Source organism: Chanos chanos, chromosome 6, assembly GCF_902362185.1.
Source record: "Chanos chanos chromosome 6, fChaCha1.1, whole genome shotgun sequence".
Lineage (NCBI taxonomy): Eukaryota > Metazoa > Chordata > Actinopteri > Gonorynchiformes > Chanidae > Chanos > Chanos chanos.
In genome coordinates, this window is record NC_044500.1 from 36737115 (window position 1) to 36762320 (window position 25206).

The following is a 25206-nucleotide window of genomic DNA, read 5'->3' on the forward strand; positions in this document are numbered from 1 at the left end:
GGGGACAACGCTGTGTAGTCAACAAGTGTTTCTCCATCACCTCACAAAACCTGACAAGACAGTTCAAATGCTCTGTGTCAGAAAGGATTTCTTTTTTTTAAGATTTTCCTCAAACGTTCAAGTCTTCACAAGGGTTTGTCAAACAAACCGAGACACCATTCATAGCTTCAAGTAAACATGTCACTCTCTAATAAGATACTGGATGTGCTCTTTATTTCAGCTTTTTTTATATATATATATGTATATACATTTGAACGTCTTGACACACAGAGTACTCGTGTGTGAGATACGTCTACAAGAAGTAGTGTAATTGAGTTCCAGCAAAGCTGTGGTTAGATAACTGCACAGAAGAAGCAGTTTCATTCTAATCTTAAAATGCAGTGGCTAACCTCTTGTCAAATCCCAGTGCCTTTGACACCATTTTATTTTGCTCTGGTGGGTTTCCTTCGAGGGTGAATTGTGCTGTAAGATAATGAAATCAGGACAGACCTAACTTGCACTCCATCTTAATTAGGAGTTGTGTGAAATTAAAAGTCTTCAGTCTTCTAATGGAAAGTCTCCAGAATTGGTCATCCTTTCTGGCCTATTCACTGGTTCTTTCCATGAATAATGCACTAGATTAAAGGGCCGCTGATGCAGACCTGAAAATAATACTTTCAATTAGCAATCTTGAGCATTCATTAGAGACTACTCGATACAAGCCGGGAGGAACAGCGTAGACCTTTGTGTCACGCTCTCAGTGTTTGATTTGTGCAGGCATCAATGTAACATTGCGCCTAATGATTTTGGAGAATGGACATCTAAAATGATGCCCCTTCTGTAAGTGAGCGTTATATACTGGCCATTCAAATGAAACAGTTCTAGGGAAAGTGTGTGGAGGTGACAGGCCTATAAATCTTGTCCACATGCACACTTTGACTGCATTTCATCTGTGATTTTTACAAGCGTGATGAAGCTGTCAGCTGCACTGCACTTTGAATTACCATCGTGTCATTGCCGTTGCTTAATGTTGTGTGGTCTTGCACAAAATAATGGACAAGACCCAGAGAGGCAAGCTTACTTGCTCTATGGAATTTTGATTTGAGAAAATCTCTCTGCCCAGTTTCCACCAAAGAATCCTCCTTGATTTTATGACAACCTCTAAAAACAAGGCTTATCAAAGTCATTTGTTATTTGTTTGCCTCATGCACAAACACATACACACACACACACACACACACACATGCACACACACAGGGAGCCAGAAAATATTCATCTTCTTGAGGAGGCTAGTGACTCAGTTATGCATTCACAGAGCTTAGACACTTCTGAGTCAGAGTACGTGAGGGTCCAGGGCTGCTGAGCAATCAATACACTTGCTGTATTAGGATTTCACCATGTAAGAGAATGCAATGTTAAATTGAACACTGAAAAAAAACAGCTTTGTTTTATATAGTTACTGATGTCAAAAATATAGTGCCTTCTATCATTAATGTGGTTGACAATTTTGAAATTTGAATACTTTATTTCTCGTGTGTGTGTGTGTGTGTGTGTGTGTGTGTGTACCACAGACTTCAGAAGAGGAACAGCAGCACCTGAATAAGTCAACATCTTTACTGGAGAGCCAACATCACCACCTATTGCACTGTCTTGAGAAAACCACTGTAAGGCTTAATGCAATAAGCATATACTGACAAAGATATAAACTATAAACAGAAATGTATTATACAAAGTATAGAGAAAAAGCTATACTCATTATGAAATCTCAGTCAGTCAAACAGTGAAGTAAATGAGGATTCATTCCATAAAACCTCTCTCTCTCTCTCTCTCTCTCTCTCTCTCTCTCTCTCTCTCTCTCTCTCTCTCTCGCTGTGTCTCAGGCTCATGAGTTTATTGATGAACAGATGTTTGAGCAGAACTGTGTAGAAAGTGCTTTGCAAAGTTATCCCTCTCGTAGTCCTTCCCTGTCCAGCCAGGAGGGCTTCACGGGCACCTGCTGCAGCTGCCGCTCCAGGAAGAGCATCCCCCTGCCCAACTCCAGCATGTCCACCACACACACACACACACAGGGTCTGCAGGAGCTCAGTGCCCTCCACATCCAGTGTGCAGAGCAGCAAGGCCACAGCAGCAGGTCCGCAAACACAGTGCACACAGACGTGGATCATTATCACATGAAACTCTAGAGGGCGATGTAGAGTAAATTATTATAAACCTTGAGATGAAAATGTTTTGCTTTTTCATGTTTAGATATCCATCACCTGATGATCGCAGACTATCACTAAATACCTTTAAGGCACGTTATTTCAGATATGAATGTTTCTTTTTCATTTGTAAAGTATATGAGTAGAATATGAGAATGCGGGGGTGTTGAACTTAGATATTGATCAAACACTCTTTCTTAAATGCATTGTGATTCTTCATGTCAGCCGCTCCAGTCTAAACATGCAACCCAATGAGGTGGGCCGGTTCAACTGCCGAGAACGACAGATCACCACGGCGATCATTAGCATTCCATCACCCCCTGCCCCCATCCCGGAGGGGGACGGGCATGGGCCACCCAATCCCGGGCCCAGCATCAGCACCACTGCCAGCTCCAACATCGTCAAGGTGTCAGCCCTGTGAGTACCACCCCACGCTGCAGGGAGCTGTGACTGTCCGACTGTCTTGAGAGCAAGCATTCCCAGGAGCCTGGAGCCCTCTGATGGAGACAGAGACAGAATAAACAGTGTGTGGTGGACCAAAGAGCAAGAGAACAGGGAGAAACACGACTACCAGTACCCTGTGATATGCACATCTCTTAAGAGAGCTCAGAATGTGTTTTCACAAGGAAACGGATGAGACAAGTGGGAAGTCACTCTGTCTCCTGCTGTTCCCATTCTCTGGTAGAATCTCAAGGCAGAAAACCAGTTGTTTTAGAGTTAAATAGAGTGATTTACTGATGTTTTACTTCTGTTCAACTTTTTTTTTGGGCTTGTATTTTATGGTAGACACAGAGTATGAATGTATGTATGTATGTATGTATGTTTGTATGTATGTATGAAAAGGAAAGTGATGACCATTGTGTTTCATAAATTCTAGTGGAATATGTGTGTTAATCAGAAATGAGTTCTTCTGTTCATGATGGTATTTTCACAAATAACATTCATTCTACACCTGAAATGTAGAAGGTCGATACTGTTATTCATTTCCATCTGTGGCTGGACAGACTTTTCAGTGCAATTCCAACATTCTAGTAACACCTTAAAGTGCTGTGGAAAATAAAAAGTGTGTGTTTGGTGAGACAGACATGGGATTTTCAGTTCATCCCTGTACACACTTTGATTTATTCTTTCTTTCTTTCTTTCTTTCTTTCTTTCTTTCTTTCTTTCTTTCTTTCTCTCTCTCTCTCTTGTTCTTATCCACCCTGGTTTCTCTCCCTTTCTCAGTCTTTATTCATACTTGCATGTCTCTGTCGACTCTCCGCTCTACCATCATCTTGTTCTGCTTTCTTTTGTTGTTTGTTGTTTTTCAAAAGTTATTTACTGCAAGATCAATACACTTTGCTTTAATTAACGTGTTTGTCTTAGTCAGTACCTGTAGCATACAGTACAAAATACGATATAGTTGTCATGGCTACTGAGAATCATAAAGAGCTACAAAGCCCTGCCTAATGTGAAAATGGCTTCTTGTTGCATTTGCCCTGTCTGTTCATGGTCAGTGTTTAGGTTCCAAATGATCTTATTGCTCATAACTAATTGATGAGATGAAAGTCTTTGTATTTGTGTTAAGATGACATGCTGTCTTTTTGTACTGCGTTCTCTCTTTTGAATTCTGCCTTTCAACATTTTCAATTGATCAGAGTTTTTGTAGTCTTTAATGTCCGTTGAATGTACAGCAGACCTGGAATGACTTTCCCAGTAATGACTGATTTTAAGCTCAACGTTTTCATAGAAACAGATTAGACAGTTAGAACATTATCATTTGACAGTCCATGTTTAAAATTACTTGCTAGGTCAGTTGTAAAACTTTAGGAATAATACAGTGAATAACTGTGCAATTATGCCTTTAATTTGCTACATATAGTCAAACACACAACACACAACTTCCGTTTACATTCTGCCAGTGTGAATTGTCTATATGCATTTGAAGACTTTGTATCCAGTAAGTGTGAAACTGTTTGAGAGTATAGTGAGTACACATGTGGGATTTAATTCTGAAATGTGGCCTTGTTTTGGCACTGGAGAGCACAATCAGTCTTTACCCAAGGGTTCCAAACAAAAACAGGAAACTCATCAAAATATATATCTCTGGTAGTGTTTTATTCCCTTTAAGGAGAAAAAAAAGTCTGATGTGTGTGTCTCCCTTGTTACTCCTGTTTTCTTTCCTTTGAACTTTGTTTGGGTGTCTTTTGTGCATACTCTGTAAGGTGTTGTTTCTGTTTTATGACTTTGTCCTGTGAAACTATCTATGAAGCATCTGATAAAGACTTCAATCTGACATCAAAAAGGACTCAAACTGTTCCTTTTTTTTTATCCTGACTACTCTCTAGTAGCTTCGATATTTTATGGTTGAAACACAGTCACATTTTCTGAAACTGAATTAAGTCCACGTATGATTTTCTCATACTCTCAGTACTCAATATTCTCTAAATGTGTACTTAATTACAATGCACTGTTTGAAATGTGATAATCCCGGTGCTGAGCTATCAGGGCTCAGAGAACTGGATCTGTAGCATTCAGATACGGAGAAATTGAGCTGCACTATAAACTAGATACCACAATCTTTTCAGGTAAATCATGCATTACTAATAAGTGTGACAGTATCCGGTTTCCTTCCTAAACTTAGGTTGCGCAATTTAGCTCTTGCATTTGACCCGTACCAAATGTTTTATACAAACAAAAGCTTCTCACAGTCAAACAAAAACCTCAAACAAAGACCTGCCAGTCTTCCCTGGAGAGTCAGTCTGTTTAATCAGTTGAGTTTTAAATCAACATCACATTGTGCAGTCTTTAGAAAAGAATTTTAGTGGCCTTGCCAGACATTTTAGACATTGTGAGCAGATCTGAGCCATGTATTTTAGCATGGAGGTTTTGGAAAGCTCACCTCCTGTTGAAGACAACATTTTAATCAGCTCAGTAGATCTACATTAAATCTGAAGTGTATTTCAAAATATATTTCAACACCCCTACCTGATGCCTAACATACAGCTAATAAAGAGATAGGGCTTATGCATCCAGTATTTGTAAGCTTATCTATGTCTATATCTCTAAGGGACTTGGGTATACAGTGGAAATCAACTCAATTTAAACAAAATGTCTGGTAAGTGAAGAGAGATTATTTGGCCAGTAATATGGCATAAATATGACATCATGTGGGAAAAAAACCCCAACAGCATTTGTTATTTGTTATCCCACTGCTTCCAGCCTTTCTCTGAAATCGTATCGGAAAGTCATTTTTCTATGGTGACCAGAGAAATTAGAAAGCTGGTTTTGGTTTGCATTATTATTATTATTATTATTATTGTTATTATTATTATTATTATTATTTTCTCAGCACATGTAGAACATCTTGATTCATTTGAGGTGTATGGAAAGCTTTTTCTACCTGGAGGCAGTCACACAAAGATTTTCCTTCAACAAACAGTAACTTTATGCCAGAATACCTCTGCAGCAGATGTAACCATATGGTAAACCAATTTATATTCAAGCAAAGGGTTTAAAAAAAAAAGCTCCTGTTTTTTACTCGCGTTAATCTGCCCCTTCACTCCTCTGAGTTTAAAATCTAAAGTCATTTTTTCATTTAAAGAATTCATAAATCAACAAAAAAGAAATGCTGACCTTGAAACGGGAACTTAAACTTGGCTTATATTAATGGAATCAAGCACAATAAATCCTCATTTAAATCATGAAATTATGTTTTGGAATACATAAGAAATTCACATGAGCAACCAGAAAATTTATCAAAATGAACTATTTGACTTCATCATGTTCCTTAAACTCTGCTTATAAGATTCATGCAGTAATGATGTAATGGATTGTTCAGATATGGTCTTTTTAACTTAGCCGTCACATTTTGCCCTGTCAATACATTGAGAATAGACAATAAAGTAGTTCAGCACAGCCAATCTATAGCGTTTCCATCACATTATAGACACATATTAAATTCGCCTAGATTACAGTTTAAATCAATGACTATTTATTCTCATTAGCTGTCACTCTAAGATGTTCTGGCACATTTGCACTTGGTAAATATGATTGGCTTGGAACGATAAGTTGCTGTTATAAACAGATTATAATTACGAATAATAAAATGAGGCAAAATGAAACAGTCTAAAGCCTTGTCTTGATCTTACTGTCAGAATCATAAATCACAAAACTGTCTTAAAGAGACACAAATTAATGAACAGGTAACACCAACATCCAACATGTCATCCAGTCTGATATCTAATATCTGTTTGCTTTCTTGTTTATATTTAAAAAAAAAAAAAGCCCTCTGCAATTTAGACACACTGCATCAACCCCAGTTTCCTACTTTCTTTTTCCAAACCAGCAAAGTAATGGTTCTGTTTTCAGTTTTCCAACGCTAGATGGCACCATTGCAGTATTTGTTTTTCAATGTCACGTTACAGTTGAAAGCAGCTGAACTGAAATCAGATGAAGACTACGCCCACTGGCATTGGAAAATTATTTATATACAGACATGTATTATTCATGAAATCTGAAGAGCCTCTTGATATTTCATCAGACAGTTCACTCTGGATCCACACCTAACAAATACCTAGTGAAACTAAATGGATAGTGGCTGATTAAAAACTCTTTATGCATGGACAAGTTCATATACAACGCCCACAGCTCATATAAGCTCTCTACTTTATTAGAAACGCCTACCTTGGACCTACTGTCACAGGCCGCTTTATGAGCTGTTCCTACCTCATAGGTAAACTATATAAGTGTACAATTACAGACTGTAGGCCATCTGTTGCCATGCACAATTTGTCAGCCACCCTCTACTCCATTCACCAATGGTAAGTTTATTACCACAGGAGCACTGCTGATCAAATATTATATTTGTAATTAACTATTTGTAACACAGCAGTGACACTAACATGATAGTAGCATGGTGGTGGGTGTCACGCTGGTACAAGTATATCAGGCACAGCAGCGTTGCTGGGTTTTTTACACATGTCAGTGTCACTGCTGGATTGCGAGTAGTGAGCCACCCAAAAACACCCAGCCAACAGCGGTGCTGTGGTCAGAGACTGATGACTGATGAAGGGCTAGAGGATGACAACCATAAACTGTGCATGGCAACAGATGGGCTGTTGTCACTAATTGTACAACAACAAGGAGTGCATGCAAGGTGGGTGTTTCTAATAAAGTGGCCAAGGAGTGTATAACTCTGTGTCTTATAACACCATCAGACTGGAGAAATGAGACATATTTCGCATAATTTGTTCAATCAGTTCTATCACAGGATCATTGTGTACCGCAGGACATTCATGCATCCATTTGTGTTTTGGAGTGTATGCACATGTTTCAAATACATCCTGCCCTCACGTCTGTGAGTCCCTCTCCCTTGAACTGAGTACATGAATGAATACTGATTACTTTGGGCTTATAATGGCTTTCATGCCTCCTTCAGACGTGCTGTAAGGGAAGCTCAGCAGTGACATTCAAGAATCATTTCCCTTTCTTGACCTGTTCATCTTATGCTTATTCCATCACTGCTAAAAGCTTTTTATTTGATAGATTAGTTTGTCTTCAGCCATCAATTTCCCTCAACATGCTCTTTAGCAACATGGCACTTCCAAACTTGTTCCAGCATTGTGCTAATCAGATCGTTTACTTCCTCTGGATAATCACACAAAGGAGAATTATGGACGACAAGAAAATGGCCGCTGAACAATATGGCTTTGCAGAACATGTAAATAGCACGAGTAGAGCGATAAAACATTTTCATTGTAACTGACAATGTCCTCTCGGCAGTCTGTTAATTAAGCTTAAGAGTGTTTGTCTTTTGTGATGTAGCTGATTACTGCATCTGTTAAAATGTAAAGCTTTTCCCTCCTTCCATAAGTTTGTGCCAGTCCATCCTCCAAAAAGACCCAGCTGGTCCTCTTCCAGTGAGTTCCTCTTGAAAGAGTGACCTCATTTCCAGGTCTTCCCAGTGCATTCAATTCCTAGAGGGCTGGAGCGTTCCCTTTGTTCCACCTGAGTGGCTAATTGCTCAGTAGTTGGTCATGTTTGATATTCCACAGCCCAAGCAGTCATGACTCTTCTCTTCGCGTCAGTTCTTGAAGCCTGGAGCCCAGTCTCCTAATGTATATTTTGTTCAGCGTCTGTCTTGCTTTGACAGATAAATTGTAAATTACACGCTGAGATCCATCTCTAGTCAAGGCATGTCCAAGCTTCTGGGTAAGTTTGCTCTTCTGTACAGCAGGCTAAGGGAAATGAATGTCTCTCTCTGTTGTCACTGCGCCCAGTACTGTGTGGTCTGGACTGAACTCCTCAGACAGGGTAGTTATGGTGACAGCTGGGGGGAAGTGGAAACAAGCCCATGTACAGCTGCGGGTCAGGATGTGGATCCGGTCGGGATTTGCAGATTTCAAAACATCCCCATAGTTTTCAGAGCCCTTATTTTGGCCTGTCAAAGTGCTATGTTCACTGGGCATTTTATGTGACATATTCATCACTCATTAGTAGTCTGTTATCACAGTAAAATTTTCAGTCTCCCACTGAAGTTCAAAACAGTAGCCTACTGAAAAGTGAAAATTTGCAACTGCGTCTGAGTGTCTCTGCAACAAATCTGCTTAATAAAATATATGTATGATAAAGAAGGAGCAGAACAACTATTTTTCTTTTCTGTATTAAAGAAAGTCATGCAAGATGGCGGGCAACTTCTGTCATGAGTGCTTTTTAGATCTTACATTAAAATCGTTTTTTAAATACATGTCATTATGCAGTTCTTCAAAGAGCATAACAAGAACAAAATACTGTAGCAAAGTAAAAGCTTGGCATGAAAAGCTGCTTCTATCTTTCTCCCCAAAGCACACTGCGCTGATTTCCAAATGATTTATTTATATATCTCGCCCCAGCTTGCTTTTGGATTCCGTGCCACATCCTCTGCTTGCGTTCATCTGGGAAAGTCTAACATGTAGCACAGTTGAAAATTAAGATGATAATGCTGCTCATTTAGATGGAATTAGGTCAACAAACAGTATATCTGCAACTCTTCGTTCAGTTCAGTTTGAAGGAATTGACTTCTTTTAGTTGGTGTTTGAAGCAGCATAACCAACACTTAATCCAGCATGTCCTTGATAATTAACTGATACCGTCAGTTTGTCACAAAGTTCACTGACCATAACCTGCATGCCTGGACACTTCTGAATATCCAAGCAATCAGCAAACCCTCGCTGCCTGCCAGTGCACTGTTGTACAGTTCACATTTGTTCCAGCATAACACTGCTTTTTTACCAGTCTGCCATGTGTTGTTACACCTCTGTACAAATGAAATAGTCAACAAAACTTCAAACTTTCTTTAAGACTGTTCACAATATTAGATCATTGACAAAAGAAAAGCATGTGCAAACAACGCTTTGTTTTAAGGGCAGAGCCCTGTAGTCTGTAGATTTCTTTTAGTAGGAGCCACAAATGCAGTAATTAACTTGACAAGACAGGAATGGAGGATGATTCATCTAACTGTGTGACTTTTGACCACTGCTCTGGGAGCAACTGTCAGTGCTCTTTGCATCACCTTACTCACAAATGTGTGTTTTTACACGGAATATGGTTCTGTGCATTTGCATCCCAACTGTAGTGTCCATCTGTTGTGGATGAACTGTTCTGCTCATACCCTAGACTGACATGTGCATTCAGCAGATTTAGAACTGCCTGTCTATTTGGCTGTGTGTTTAAAAGCAACATGTGGACATCACAGTAAGGAGATATCAGTTTTGACTAAAAGAAGCCCTAAAGGCAGCCAGGGCTGCAGGACAGTCCACTGCATCCTTCTCTCCGATATGGGCATCTCGGGCAAACCACATTCTTGGTTTGAATCTTACCTCACTGGGTGCACCTTCAATGTACTATGGCAAGGACAAACATCCACATCCCATCGCCTCTCCAAAGGGGTGCTCCAAGACTCAGTGCCGGGGCCCCTTCTCTTTGCAATATATACCATCTCCCTGGGTCCAGTTATCTGCTCACATGGCTTCTCATATCACTGCTACACAGATGATACCCAGCTATACCTGTCATTCCCGCCAGATGACCCTACGATCTCAGTGCAGATCTCAGCTTGTCTCTCAGACATATCCACATGGATGAAGGAATGCCACCTTCAACTAAACCTCTCTAAGACTGACCTCTGTCATGACTGATGACCGGCTATCCTTCTCCGACCATCTTGCATCAGTCTCCCGGCAGTGCTGCTTCGCTCTTTACAACATAAGGAAAATCAGGCTCCTTCTCGCCCACTGCGTTCTTCCAAGGAACACTGTCTGGCATTGCCATCCCTACACAAAAGGCAATCTCAGTCCAGACTGTTTTCATTTATGGTTCCCTGATGGTGGAACATGCTACCAACTGCCAGAGCAGAGGCATCCCTCTCTGTCTTCAAAAACCTCTGGAAGACTCACTTTTTCCAGTAGCACCTCCTCTCCTAACACCTAACACCTCTAACACCCTAACATGCCTTACATGTACCTACTGTGTTCTTCTCTACCTACCTTCTTGTCTCTGTCTTGAAATAAAACCCGTACTTATTGCTTGCACTTTTAAACAGATTTAATACTCCACACTTACTCACAGGTATCTCACTACATTGGAGCTTGGATTGTTTCTCCACTTATAAGCTAACTAAATGTAATGTACACGTAATGTAAATAGTGACATAAATAATGGATAATTGCTCCTGCCCAGCACTTTTATACATGTTTCTATGTATGGTGAGCTTTTGATAGTTTAATGAACTGCGACACCTGTGTGGAAACACTTGCTTTTGATATATCTCTTATTTCCATAGGTGTGCTCCCTTTATTTGTCTAGTAACCCATTATTTGCATTCAAGTGTGTCCACAGGCAGCAATAAGCCATAACATTGAAGAATGACTAATATGTCAAACACAAAGTCTTGGTCATCAAGATCAAAATTTGACCACTCTCTAAGATTAAACAATAAATTGACCTTAAGGAATCAAAATTCTTACTGTTTTCAAAGTCTCAGGATAAATACGTAACTCCTGGTCTTTTTAAAGCCTATCAGAAGAAGAACATGTGCATGAAATGTTAATTCTTTGTGACATTTGGCCTAAGCCTGATCAACACAGGTGCCTGTTTTCCATGTAGGTTATACTACAAAGATTTTAGCACTCAGGTGGTTAAACGCCCTTTCTTTCTCAAGAGAAACTCTTTAATCGGCTAATGTTTCTCCCTGTGTATCATGTAAATTATAATGACAACAGTAAGCAAACCACTGACATGAAATAATGGGAATTCAATGGAAATGTAACGTCAGAGTCGTGGTACATATTTTGCTGTTAACTATTCTGAAATTAGAATAAAACACCACAAATCCTATTTTTCTGTAATTGCACTGACGAAACAGTGTTACTTTCCCTGGTATTGCTCACCAAACCGGCACTTCTGTACAAAGTAGCTTATACCAGGCAACTATGTCTGTTCATTGATCAAAATTTAAGATCTACAGTGTAAGATCTCTTCGGCTTGAGATGAGGCTGATTTAAGTCACTGCCTGCGAGAAAGCTGCACTCAAAAGGAAATGTCTCTTGAATCTTTTTGAGGGAAGGGTTATTTGCTAAACGTAAGCGCTCTGGTCAGTGTAAAAAAAAAAAAAAAAGCTCACAGCCTTTCAAAGCAGCGTGCGGTGCGACGGAGACACTGACCGCCTGTCATTGATATCCTAAGCCCGCCCGGGGATAACCGTTACAGAGGTGGCGAACTGCTGAAGAATAACGGTACCGGGGATAGAAATACACATTCTTGGAAGTTATGAACATGTTTTGCGTTGTATGCGTTGCTTTACTTTTATAGAAAAAAACGAAAGAAGTAAGTTTGATTCATCACCCCAAAATGCTTTTGCTGCTCATACAACATAATAGAGGAGTGATGCTATAAAACTGTCGACCGAGTGGTTGCATTAATACAACACTTAGGAGATGGACCACCTTTCAAAATCCGAACGCAAAAACATGGATACTTGTCTGAGGCGCCTGAAGCAGGAACTGGTATGTATACCTAATCAGCCTGAAGCTTGATCATTTCTGTTCGTTTATATCAGTCTGGAATTGGTTAAAGCAATGCTATTATGTATGAACACGAATACGCCACTGTATATGGTTGGACATATGCGCCATTACGCACGGTAAGCGGGTGTGTTTTTCTCTGTAACATCATATTTCTTTTTCGCACGACTTTAAATGTATCCTAGCATGTTATTTTGAGGCAACGTCTTGTGTAAATCGCCTTGATATAAACAAACAAAACTGACTCTCTCCAAACTCTGATTTTGCCAGTACATCGGCTACAGGGTATCAAAACGCGTTTGTGTTTTGTTTTCGATGCACGTTAGGTTCCAGTAACATCTGCGCGCATTGTGTACTAACGGTATCATCTGGAATGTTTTTTTCCTTTTCATCGGCGATGACAGTCTCATAAGAGACGTTCTCTCCTCAGTGGACTCTTACCGCTTCTTCCCAGTGTAGACTGCAGAAAGTTAAGGACTAATGTAGTGTGGACTCTGTTCTGTGTTCAAACCCCTGTATTTTCTGTGCTGTCTCCCGGTGAGAAACGTGTCTCATATATCTTATTACATTCCAACGGGCAATTGATTCTAAATAAAGAAATTTAAATGGTTGGTTCCATAGTCCCTTACATGCACTCAATCTTAAGAAGTGCACTCTGTGAATTATTTCTTTCTGAACCGAATACAAATAAAACAACATATCAGCGTGTTTTTTCTATTATTAATGTACAGTCCTCCAAACAAATCTACAGTTAATCTCTCAGATTGTCTTGTAAAAGATGCCAGAAGCTACTCTCTCTGAAATATTAAAGTGACGGTATAGTACAGAAGAGCTGACACCAATTTATTTCGGTTTCATCTTCTTTACAGCGCATAGTGTATTTGGTCCAACTTTTATCTTCTGTAGTGTGTCTTTGCTTTTTATTATTTGCTCTCAGCTGTCAAACTTAGGAAGCACTAGTACCATTTGTATTTGATATGACAATGGTGAAGAACCACAATCTGCACCACAATGCTGCTGCCAAGACAGCTTCAAAAATTAGCCTCATATTTTTTTAAGCTGCACCAAGATCAAGGAGGCAGAGAGATGCCATGCTGTGTCATGGTTGCCATAATCATAGTTTGCCAACTGAAAAAAGCAGTATGTTCTCTTATTGATGAAGCAAAACAACAGAGATGAATAACAGATGCAGTTAGGAGAGAAACAGTCTCTTGTTCTGCTCCCTGCAGAGTACAGTCTGTTGCTGTGTCATGTTTACAGGTAATGTCTGTGCCAAAGATGCCACATGTCTGTCTGCCTATTCTGGTGCTGTAATGCCACTCGACTGGCTACTCCATGATTGGACCGAAGCTCATATGCCTAAAAGACTAGTTAAACTGACAACCCAATTAAACCTCCTCTGTGTATAGCTTTGAACTGTTGATGGTTATGTAAGGTCATATAGAGTGATAGCTGTAGGTTAGTAACATTCTTAGTGCTAACACCCTGTAAAGTATCTATAAGGAAAGATTGTCATTTGTAGCAAAAGACATAATGACACCAGTATTTTAACTGACTGCTCTCTGTCAGAGACTTCTGTGAACACTTCCAATCAGTGGAGCCGTTGGGTCAGTCTGTGTGTGGGAGAAGAGGTCACTCAGGACCCTGATCTCTGACCTTTGTAGGTTATTTCAGGCAATGCTGACTATAGCTGAAAACACAACCAAAATGGGTGAGCAGGATCCCTAGTACAACGAACATCACCGTTTACTTTTAGAGCTCTTGATGCTGGTATACATACCAGTGCATAAATCCATCGAGAAGAGAAATTAACAGGGCTTAGCCACCATAGCAAGGCAAAATGCTGTAAAATTAATACAGGCTATTTGAACAATGCAATAATAACAGAGAACTGTGAAGTTTTAAGTTTCTACCTCAGTTTTCTGCTTTAAACATGCAGCTGCCTTACTAGCATGCCTGCTGCTTCCCAGAGCAAGAGAGTGAAGTATCTGCATTGCGATCTCACTTTAGAAATGAAGGAGAAGGCAGCGCTTTGAAATGAAAATGGGTGCTGAAGAACTGCATTACATTCATGTGCCATTTGACATGGCTCTCAGAGCAGTCAAATCTATTTCTTGAAGAAAACTATGAATATGTCAAGTGTGTGCATATTCAGTCTAAGCTTTATTTCAGGTGGGCACAAACAGAATTGTTTGTTTCTGCTCTCAATTAGGAACAAGAATGGGACTGCACTTGTTCAGCCTGTGCCTCTCTTGTGGTTTCATTCTTCAAACGGCCCTTCCTTCCCCTTGGCTAAAATTGGCCTGGGCCCTGGTGGCAGCTGTGGGACGTGCATGTGTGTTTGTGAGCGTGTGTGTGTGTGTGTGTGTGTGCGCGTGTGTGTGTGCGTGTGTGTGTGTGTGTGTGTGTGTGTGATCATTGTGCTGGAGATGTGGCTGATAAGCTCACATGATTGTTCTGTGTAGGTTGCTGTGTTTCTGCCCAATCACAGAACACTGAGCAAGTTCCCCTCAGCATATGTGCTCCATGGAGTAACTCATGGAGAGTAATTGAACTGGAGCTTCTTAACTGCCCATATGCGTTTGTTTGTATTTTGGGGGTAATCATATGGATTTGTTTAAGTGAACAGGCAGATAAAGGGGGGAAATGGGTGGTAAAATAAGCTTTTGTTCCGTTCTGAGACATCCTGCCTTGATTTTGATAAATACTTTCGGATACTCTGAACAATATGATAATATCCAATCAGTTTGTGTTACTGTAACTTGATCTTTAACTATAATAAATATTGTTCGGGAAGAAAGAATTAACTACTTTAACAAATAATGTGTAATGGGTTTTTTTTTGCCAAGACTGTACAGTTTGCTGTTATGGTTGTGCAGTTTTGAATTCTCTATGAGAATTTGAGACACTTATTCTAAATAGGTCAGTAGGAAATTATATACCTCACTGAATAGAAATACATACAAATGGTTGTTTATGTATAGCTGATGTAGTGTATAGATCATGAAGCAGTGAAACACTGAACATTATGGAGGTAATATTTCTGGAATGCATCCCTTTTGCATTAAAATAAACCATTTGAATAGTATGTGTAACATTATTCTTGGAAAGTACTGATAAACAGGAAGAAACTTTGCAAAACGACTTGTATTAAATTTTCAAACCATCTCTTATCTCACTTCTGGGTGATATTGGTCATTGTTAAGAGTTTTATTCTCTTAACAGAAGTCTCAGTTTCAATCTTTTCAGCATACCTGATTCTCTCTTGTCAAATCTGCCCCTTACCAATTAGCTTACTACGTAGAACATAATGTCTGCCAGGAAACTGACAATTAGACCACCTCCCAGTGTCAAGGCCCCAAGAGCCAACCCCACCCTACCCCTAAAAGTTTACGCCAGCATAGAGACACACTCTGTATCCCTCTGGACACAGATCACATTTCTACCGTTGACCTGCATAAGGCAGCATTCATATTTAATTAGCAGTGCTATGAAATAAACGCACTGCCTTAACAACTCTGGGTTTGATAACCTTTGCTGCCTCATTTCCTCCTCCCGAATGAGCATAGTGAATAGCCCCATTAACTCCCATGGCATGAAATAGGTCTGCTTAACTCCACTATAAATGGTCTTATTAGGCTTGATGACTGCAACCTCAGATGCATGTGTGTATGTGTACAGCTTTTTAATGGATCCAAAGAAAGACACTCTTCTCTCTGCTTTAAGCATTTGCATCCATCACTCAATGGGTGCTCTGTATCAGGCCTGCATGAATTTTATTGCCTCTCGTCAAACTTGGTGAAAGCAGACTTTGATAATGACAGGTTGTAGATAAGATGCATAGTTCTGTCACCAGGAGGTTCTGAGTATTTAAGCTGAATGCATCCGTGACTTTAAGAGCTATATAGTTTGAAATGTAACACTGGTAGGGATTCTATACAAGGAGCAAAGTGAATGCAACCATGAGCAGATGAAAAATGAGTATAACGTCATCCACCATTAGTTCACTGCTGCTGGTTATTGCACTGCCACATTAGTTAATTCAACACTTCACTCCCTCTCTGTGTAAAGCTGCAGGAATATCAAGATGTCTGCACTAGCTCAGTGTATAGACAAACCTTTATTTTTAGCTTCCAAACTCTTTGTGTATCAGTGTTTAGCACACATCTCTGCTCTATCTCTTCAGCCGATTCACCCCTAGCCTTCAGTCAAGCGTATATCTAATTCTTAATTCCATGTGTTGCATAATTTGTAATTTAATGGACATTATGTAACGTTCTGGTGTGATCATAGTAATGAAAATGAGAAAATCTGCAAATGAACACTGCATGTCAGTTTCTGCTGCATGCAGAGAACACAGGAAGGTTTATGCTGTCCTCAAAACTTATTTTCCTAATCAGCAGTGGACACTAAGCAAGATCTATAGAGTTTTAAGAGGCACTCATTTGGTATGTATTTAGAGAGGGAAGTTCATTTTTTCAGTGCATCATTAAGGGATATGATCAGCGTAACAGTATAAACATCCGGGATAGCCAGGGAAAGTAACGCAGGGCAGACAGACGGCCAGCAGAGAAAGCAGATGTAGTAACTCTAATCAGAAAAAAAGGACTTGTTCAGGGGACGAGACTGCGTCTGCCCATGGTGCTGTGAGTTGACCAACAGAAAGAGCAGTAAAGGTGATCAACTAGATACTGTACTCAACACAAGCATTAGCCCTTAACACATAATCCTGGATTCATTTAAAAAGAGTTGCAAGAGGAAACGATGTGTTCTTTCGGTCAAACTCAAAGCGGCTCTACAGATCTCCAGGGACCTCTGCTAAAATGATGTTCAGGGCACTTTAAAATGATTTTCAGAATATGCAGGAATGGATGTAGGGGCGCATTTGATTGCATGCAAATATTACAGCACCAGAGGATGACATATCCTCCATTAACAAATGAGTCAGCTAGAAGACATAAGCTTGGTTCATATTGGAATTAAAGTTGAGTGTTGAGTGCTACATGCTGGGTTAGCCTTGAATTATTTAGGCATGTAATGCTTGTGAAAGGCTTATGGAAGGTATCTGCAAAGGCAGAATGTAACACTTTGTGTGACAGTACCCATAGAGTCACTGAAGTAAACAGTAATTATGTACAGTTACCCAGCTCTTCAAGATGTCTAGTTCCCCCTAATGATGTCAGCCATATGTATGTGGTGTCTAGAGCTATACAGGGCCGAGTAAACCTCATGGTTTATGATTAATGTATTGAGTCTGAGTATGAGCTAACTGAAGGCTGTAACTGCATTCATGTTATTTTGTCCCCAACTTTATGGTCTTATCTCTTTCCATGTGCCATGTTTCAAAGCATATATCCATAATCTAAGTGTGTCCAACTTGCTTTTTATGGCAAATAAAATAATCTGTCTCAAATGGCTCTGTCGTTAAGAATAACTGCCTGTTGTCAGTCTGAGATTAGTGTGGGATTGGCGCTACACAGATTCTAGGTATCTATTCATCTGTTTAAATATTTTTTGAGTCAGAGCTTAAACTATTTTGTTTACATTTACATGGCAAATCAATCATATTATCAGTTAAACGCATACTTAACATAATGCCCATCCATGAAGTCAGGGACAGCCTTGACACAGACAATGCATAGTTAGCAACTGTACTAACATAACTGTCCATCACTCTCCTGCTCTCAGCCTCCCTGCTCTGACAGAGCCCATAATTAAAATCATTATGAGTAAAAGAGTACCGCCTTAACATATGGCAGACAGCCCACCCCCACCGCCGCTCATCCCACTGCTGCAGGAACTCTCACTCTTTGTCAGTCAATTTTGCTTGAGTGAACCTTTCCCCGGCTGTTTGGGATTAAAGTCTAGACAGAGCCTATTGGTTGCCAGGCCTGGACAAGGTCTCCAATTGGCAGGGGACTATAAAGGACTATAAAGGACAAGCAGACTTGGCCTTTGAAAGGTGAGAAGACTAGAGCCAGGGTAACCAGAAGGGCATAAAACCTTTCTGTGAAAGTTGATGCAAGGTAAGCCATTAGTTCTCATTGTCTTTTAGCTTACTGAGAAGCTACAGTTGTCGAAATGATCTGTGACTAGAAATACAGCCAGGCTATAAACAAATATGTGGTTTGTTCTTGCGTACAACTAGGGGACTGATTTCTATTAATTCTGCAGGGTCTTCATCAAGTTTATGTCATATAGACTGTTTTGTGGATGCAACAAGATATTGCAATTATGCACTTGACTTTTTTTTGTTTCTGAAACGTCAAACAAGTATGTTTATAGAAATATTTTAACAACAAAACCCTTGTAAGGCTGGTGTTAAATTTAACTGCATGTCCTCAGAGGGTTGTTGTTTCTCAGGCCAAACGGTTGGGCTGCTTGACTCAAGCTCTCAGTGCATTAGGAGAGTGGCATGGTGGAGCCAGATACTTTCTCTCTGCCATCCTGCAGCTGCCAGGAGCACATTCTTCCCTTCAGACGCAGGCCATATGGAGGATCTGTCACTCAAACTAGGTCACATGATGGAAACAGAGAGAACACAAAAAAGCTGTAAAGTAGACAGTCCTTCCACAAAAGAGAGGAGAAGAAAAGGTGTTGTTTTCCTTTGGGAAAGTAAAACAGATAGACCGTCATTAAGAGATCAAAAAGGTGTGATGATACAAGTTTTCCATTTTCTTTCTGTAGGTCTTTTTGTGGTGTACTTGTTTTTTCTGTGGTGCGGTTTGAAAAACTATGCCAGTGTTTTCTGACCGTACGAATTTGTTGATCAGCATGTTGATCAGCAAATCTGTTGATCAGTGAATTCTGTGGAATACTGGAATACTATAATACTGATGTTGATGCAGCCATAGGCTCTCTAGAGGGGTAAATATTCAAATGCTTACAAAAAGGTTTCTCCGCTGGTGCTTTTGTCTTCAAAATCATTGATGTTGTTTGCTTTTGTCCTCTTCTATCCTTTCCCTGCAGCTCTCCATGAAGGAGGCTGGTGATGGTCTTCACGCACAGATGAACTCCATGATGGGTGCTCTACAAGAACTCAAACTTCTCCAGGTCCAAACAGCCCTTGAGCGGCTGGAGATCTCAGGAAGACCAGGACAAACAGCTCAGCTTCCAACTGAGACAGATGTCCACTGCCCAAATCAGGATCCTCAGGACCATAGATCACAGTTAGTTCATGAGGATCAACTGAACACTCAGCATTTTCATTGTAACAGCCTAGAAACGTCTCCCTCTTCTTCCAGTCTAGAGAGTGAGAGCCTGCCATTGTCTAGGAGGGTCTCAGGATATTCAGCCCCACAAGTAGACTTCTGTGGTCCACGGCTGAGTTACATGGACATGGAGTCTAAAGACCAACACCAATGTCCATCCAATCCAGCTAATCTGACACACCCAGCTAATCCACCACAAGTTGTGGATCTGTCTAGCATACTCCACAGCCTTTCACGTGAGGGACCATCTCTGGATAATAACTACTCACAGGACAGCTTGGATGACTCCAGTGATTGGACCTCATCACTCATGAGTCGTAGCCGGAACCGTCAACCTCTGGTGCTTGGTGACAATGTCTTTGCTGATCTGGTGGGCAACTGGCTGGACCTGCCTGAGGTGGAGAGGTATTCTGAAGAGGAGGAGCAGGGAGGAGGCAGGCCTGACTCCCCAGCCCACCCACTACGTCTCAGTCGCTCACAGGAGCTCTGTCGGAGGCTCTCCCTGACTACCAACATCTTCAAGAAGTTCTTACGTAGTGTGCGTCCAGATCGTGACAAGCTACTGAAAGAGAAGCCTGGGTGGATGCCACTAGATCACAACCCACAGGCTGAGCTTTTCAAGAGGCCCAAGAAGGTGGCAAAGAACAAAGGCGGCTTTTACCTGCCATTCTGGGCAGGGGGGCAGCAGAGCAAGGGCAGAGCCTGCTCTAACCCAACAGAGGAGAGGAATCAATACTCAGGAATTTATATAGACAGGAGACAGGCAGAGAATGTGGAGACAATGCATCCCTCGTTTGACTATAGCACGGCAGTGTGGGTTTAAAATGATTTTGCGTAGAGGTTACTGGCAGTGCTCGACGGAACCAGAGGATGTCTTGCTGTTTGTTTGTTTGTTTTGTTAATATGAACTTGACTGTATGGCTGACAATCTGTTAGAACCCTCAGGGTGCAAGAGTAGGTCTTCCTCTTATGGATGGATTCCTAAGGCAGTGCTACATTTGGTGTTTATTAAGTGAGGGTTTAATAATCTTACTTAGATTGTTTTTATACTTTGTCAGACTTATCTCGACCGTCTCATTTAAAGACAGGTTATTGTTTGGTCTGTGACTTCAAGACTGCTGCCAAATATCCCATGTTTGTCCGTTCCTCACAAATTTATTTAGATCTCTCTTCCTTAATGTTTCACTGTAAGGTCACCAAATGTTCTGTGGCATTATATTCGTTTTCACGTATGCACTATGGACTATGTCCGCAGAATCAGGTTCGCATTTTGTCAGAAGTTGCCCTTTCACACATGTAGCACACAACAGGAGACAGTGTCAGACGCATTGTCCCCTACTCGATATACTCCGTTTGGTTTAGGCAAGGGGTGGCACCTGGGCAGAGCATGCAGGAGGCAGGACATGATGCAAAAAGTATGCTGCGAAAATGCAGTGTTTTGTTTACAACACACCGAAAATGGCGGACGAGGCTACTGACTTTTGTCTGACGATTTTGGCCTCGGCCGTTACCGACAGAAGTTCCCAAATCTCTTCATCTCTCCAGTTAGACGTTTTCGTTGGCGTCTTTGTGTAAATGACCCTTCTTCCTCACCTACGGATGTTTGTATTCCTCCGGTTTCGCGCCAGTCGCATGTTAGAAAAGGCATCAGCGCTCCCACTTCCTCACTGTGCATTCTCCAGACTATAATCTGCTCTATTCACACATGGACTCAATCGAACATACAACGGACTTTGTACTAGAGGGCTGGTAGAATAAAGTCCATTTAGGATCCGATCCGACTGATTCGGACATTTGCGTTCACACATACAGCCCCTCCAGTTAGAGTCTAGATTATTTTAGGGTTGCAGTGCATGTGTGAAAGGGGCTTATGGTAGATAGATTAAGTCCAACTCTCAGTTTCAAATGTGCTTACTGGTGTTTTTGTTTTATTTTGGGTGGGACTGCCTCAAGCCAAACACTGCCATACTTTTAGGTGTTACACAAAATTTTCAGGTGTGAATAGGCATTCTTCACAATTTGTTAGCTAATGGACACCCTTCAACCTGCTGAGATCATATACATTTATCTGTTCACATTTGATGCATTTACCCTGTTGCCCAATAAAATTATTATGGCACAAAGACAGACAGAGTTAGGAGCCAACGGTGGACCTTATGTAACTGTAGCTGCCTGCCTACAGTTACATAAGGCTTAGCCAACTGCACAATAGTGATCCAGTGAAGGGTTGTCAAGCCTTTTCTAATCAACTTTAAGCCCCAGCATTTAAGTTACATGTGTACATACAGTGCCAAGCTGCACATGATGACAAGACAGATAGTAATAACACATATATCATTACAGATAGACAAACTCAGGCCTCAAAGCATAACACGTATGACACATTTGTCACTGTCTATAACAGTCTTCCTCAGTTGAATGCTGAAGTGTGAGTACATTGTCATCTTTGATGCTATACATAATAAGTCACAAAATCCACATCTGTTATGAGATGCTGGAGCATGTCTGTAGCCTGACACACTTATGAGTGGTGCAAGATTGCAAATAAGACAACTTTGTACAAGACAGACCTAAAGGTAATTTGCCAGACTACATAAGGGTGAGTTATTGTCTGTCAGTATTGTAATAAAAGTAACAGGCCTCTCATCACACCTGAGTGAGTTATCTTAGAGTACGGGATCGGTTCTGCGCAATCCATTTTAAAGCTATATCAGAAGGTGAAGGTTGATTATGAGGCTTGTTCTTTGATGTACACCACTGTGTCAGAATGTGTTAGAATTAATCCATGAAGAAGATAGGAGGTAAGACTGGGGTAGCTGTCGTCCCAAAAGAAAATTTGGGTCAAACCAAACTGTTTCCATTTAGTAGACATTCACAGGTTAACAGACAAATAAAGTTAATCTAGTCTAGGCGATAAAAATATGTAGCTGCCACGACAATGATTTATTGTCAGAATTCATTAATAAATTGATTTATTTTAAATAGCTGAAACTATTTATTTAATAGCAAAACTGGAAATTATGAGTTCAACAGATGCAATGGCACACCAAGTGTACTGTCAGGAGTGACAGCTTTGTATAAGCCATATTGAAATGTGGTACATGTGCTTTGCACATGGCTTGTTGGCAAGATTTCATACAGCCAGAATAAACAACATTTGATACAACCACCTTTGAAAAATGATACTGAAATTTGTAATGATAAAATCAATTTTTGCTGAGCAAAGTTAAGAGAGACCATCACTGCAGAACAAAAGCCTCTCTGAGAGGGGTCTGTTTAGAGCCGAGTAAATAGGCTACATGTTCCTCATTGATAACTATATCTACATGATAACTGTTTTAATATTGCTGTTGAAATAATGTATATACGAACATCAAAACTCTGTTGTATTCCGTGTGTAACTGTCACCGATTCTTTCTAAATGAAGCTGGTTTATGAAATCATCTCTGGGGTCTTCGTCTCATACTGAGATATTTATCATCACAATAATAAAAATACTTCAAGATATTTTCTATCACAGCCTTTAGAACACATGCTAATACTCCACATATTAAATCAGCAATGATCTGTACATAGTGTTCAGCACAATACTATTTTCTATCATACAAAAAATATTGCAAATGCAGTAATGCTTCAATACACAGCACTGAAAGATATGAAAGAACTGTAATGAGACCCACTTATCTGGAGTGATTTGATAGTTTGTTGAAGTTACCATTACTTCACATACTGTACCTGAGTAAATGGCCTTCATCATTTAACTGTACCCATCTTCAGTTCTGTGTAATAACTAAAGCCATACAAGAATAAAACCCACACACATATACACACACTCACACACATAACACACTCAAAAGGTCTCACACAAAGCACTGATAGAGCAGTCCAAGACTGTACATCTGAACAAGAGTATAGTATCCACAGGGCAGTCACTTCCCTGGCTTAACACTTAGTACAGTCATATGGGGTAAATCCACTGCCTTCATCATTATGTAAACTACTGTTTACACATGTTTAAGCTTAAAAGCTTAGGTGAATGTTTGACAGCCGTGGAACATATGGGTCCTGAGATAAAAATGGCACCCCGCTGTCTTTTCAGTTTCCAAAAGGCTATGGAAAAATCTCCAAAGAGATGATTCCTACATATCCTTCCAATAATGCCAAGATTATGGTCTTGCATCTGTTGTAATGCTCACTTCTCTCAATATTTTTAGCACATTTTTTCCAAGTGTCTACACAAACATAAAATGACTAACACAGATATTATCAGCATCACTGCACTCAACAAGAACATTCTGTGCCATTATATAACATGATCCTAATGTCAGTGATGACCTTCATATAGTGCATATATTCCTAAAATATAATTTGTTCATCGTCCAGTGCTGTATGCAGAATAATCACAGCATCCAGGTGCAGGACTGAATGGGAACCAAGGGCTTCTTCCCATGCATGTGTGTGAAGGCTGGGAGCTGCAGCTGTTGTCTTCCTCAGAGTGCCTGCTCATTGCTATTTCCCCAGAGTGAGACAGAGGGTTATAGAGACTGACTAATTCTCTTCCACCACCACCCCCCATGCAACCCCCACCCCACTGTTCATTGCCCCAGCAGCTGTCGTTCTCTCACAGCACCAAAAACTAGGACACAAAGCTCCAGTACAGTGTTACGCCAACACAACCCTTAACAGTGCATGATTTGCTGCCTGCTGGTGGTTCAGGGCTTACGGGAGAGGCAGTAGTCCTTTCTGCCTGTAATGATGGAAATTAAAAGATGGTAGCATTAACTGGATTACTGGAGGAAGAGTGAGAAGATTAGCATGAACTCGGGAGTGATGGCTGAAGCCCAGACTGGATCAGATTCCTAACCTACAACTCAATTCTTTCATTCTACCATCAGCTGCCGTGCCCTGGGCTCTACCCCAGCTCTGGGAATGTGCTTACATTTCACATTTCATACTTATCATGGATAGGGTGGGAGAGAGAGAGAGAGACAGAGGCAGAGAGAGAGCAAGAGAGAGAGAGAGAGAGAGAGAGAGAGAGAGAGAGAGAATGACATAGTCTTTTTCTACAGAATTATCTACATGAAACTTGATACCTTCATCCATGGAAGAATGGTAGGTCTTTGTCCATGGTACATAAACAATAAATGGGCTTTGGAAGTCAGAGATGGTCACACAGATTTGAGCAGATAAACCCAACAGTCAAAGTCAGATGGATTCATGTATAATTTAGCAACTGGCAGGTGGCAGTGCAAATAGCATCTTTCCATGTCACTCATAGAGATCAGTATTACATACACCTATTTTGGAGAAATTCTACATTCATAAACGCATATTCTGGTCTGAGATGACTAATGTTGTTTCAGTGTAGTTTCATGTCATACTATTCGGGTATAGGAGGGATGGAACAATCTCCTCGCCACCATGATTTACTGGGTGGTTGATGTTTAAATGTTCGATGTGTCCCTTAGGAGCACTCATTGGTGTTGCCCTAACGGAGAAGCTTGCTGATGCTCTGCAATAGAGAGAGGGCTTTTTGACCACACGTTAATTAAATACAGAGATATTGACCTAAGTCAATTAAACTGAGATGGTAGACAATGAAGGGATCAGTTAAAGTCTGATGGACACAGCCTTCAACGGGCGAATACTACCTTTAAATGAGTTTCCCCCAAGACTTCAAGGAATGACAAGTCTACGAAAATTCTTCTGTCTGACGCATTATTCCATTATTCTTAAAGGCTGAATGAGTTTCAGTATCATTTTCACACACTGACT

General features: G+C 40.5%; 2 protein-coding genes across 3 annotated transcripts in view; both read left to right on the plus strand.

Annotated features, from left to right (window-relative positions):
- Positions 1-2601, plus strand: part of LOC115814421 (potassium voltage-gated channel subfamily D member 3-like) — a 52506-nt gene extending 49905 nt beyond the window's left edge. Inside the window, exons 4-6 of one of the 2 annotated variants that reach the window (XM_030777260.1) lie at positions 1551-1643; positions 1860-2110; positions 2406-2601. In XM_030777260.1, the coding sequence (XP_030633120.1) occupies positions 1551-1643; positions 1860-2110; positions 2406-2601 (540 nt within the window). Of the gene's footprint in view, positions 1-1550; positions 1644-1798; positions 2111-2405 lie in introns of both variants that reach the window. The other variant, XM_030777259.1, reaches the window with a different exon arrangement.
- A 9532-nt stretch (positions 2602-12133) lies between these two features.
- On the plus strand, positions 12134-20254 carry LOC115815734 (PAK4-inhibitor INKA2-like). The gene is made up of 2 exons (XM_030778729.1): positions 12134-12202; positions 19190-20254. Exons 1-2 carry the CDS (start codon positions 12134-12136, stop codon positions 20252-20254), a joined length of 1134 nt encoding a protein of 377 aa, XP_030634589.1.
- The last annotated feature ends 4952 nt before the right edge of the window (positions 20255-25206 follow it).

What these genes read in the sequence shown, in the direction of transcription:
- LOC115815734 (XM_030778729.1), top strand. Translation starts at nt 12,134, where the DNA reads ATGGACCACCTTTCAAAATCCGAACGCAAAAACATGGATACTTGTCTG. An exon ending in GGCGCCTGAAGCAGGAACTG is followed by an intron (nt 12,203 to 19,189) that starts GTATGTATACCT and finishes CTTTCCCTGCAG; the next exon opens with CTCTCCATGAAGGAGGCTGG.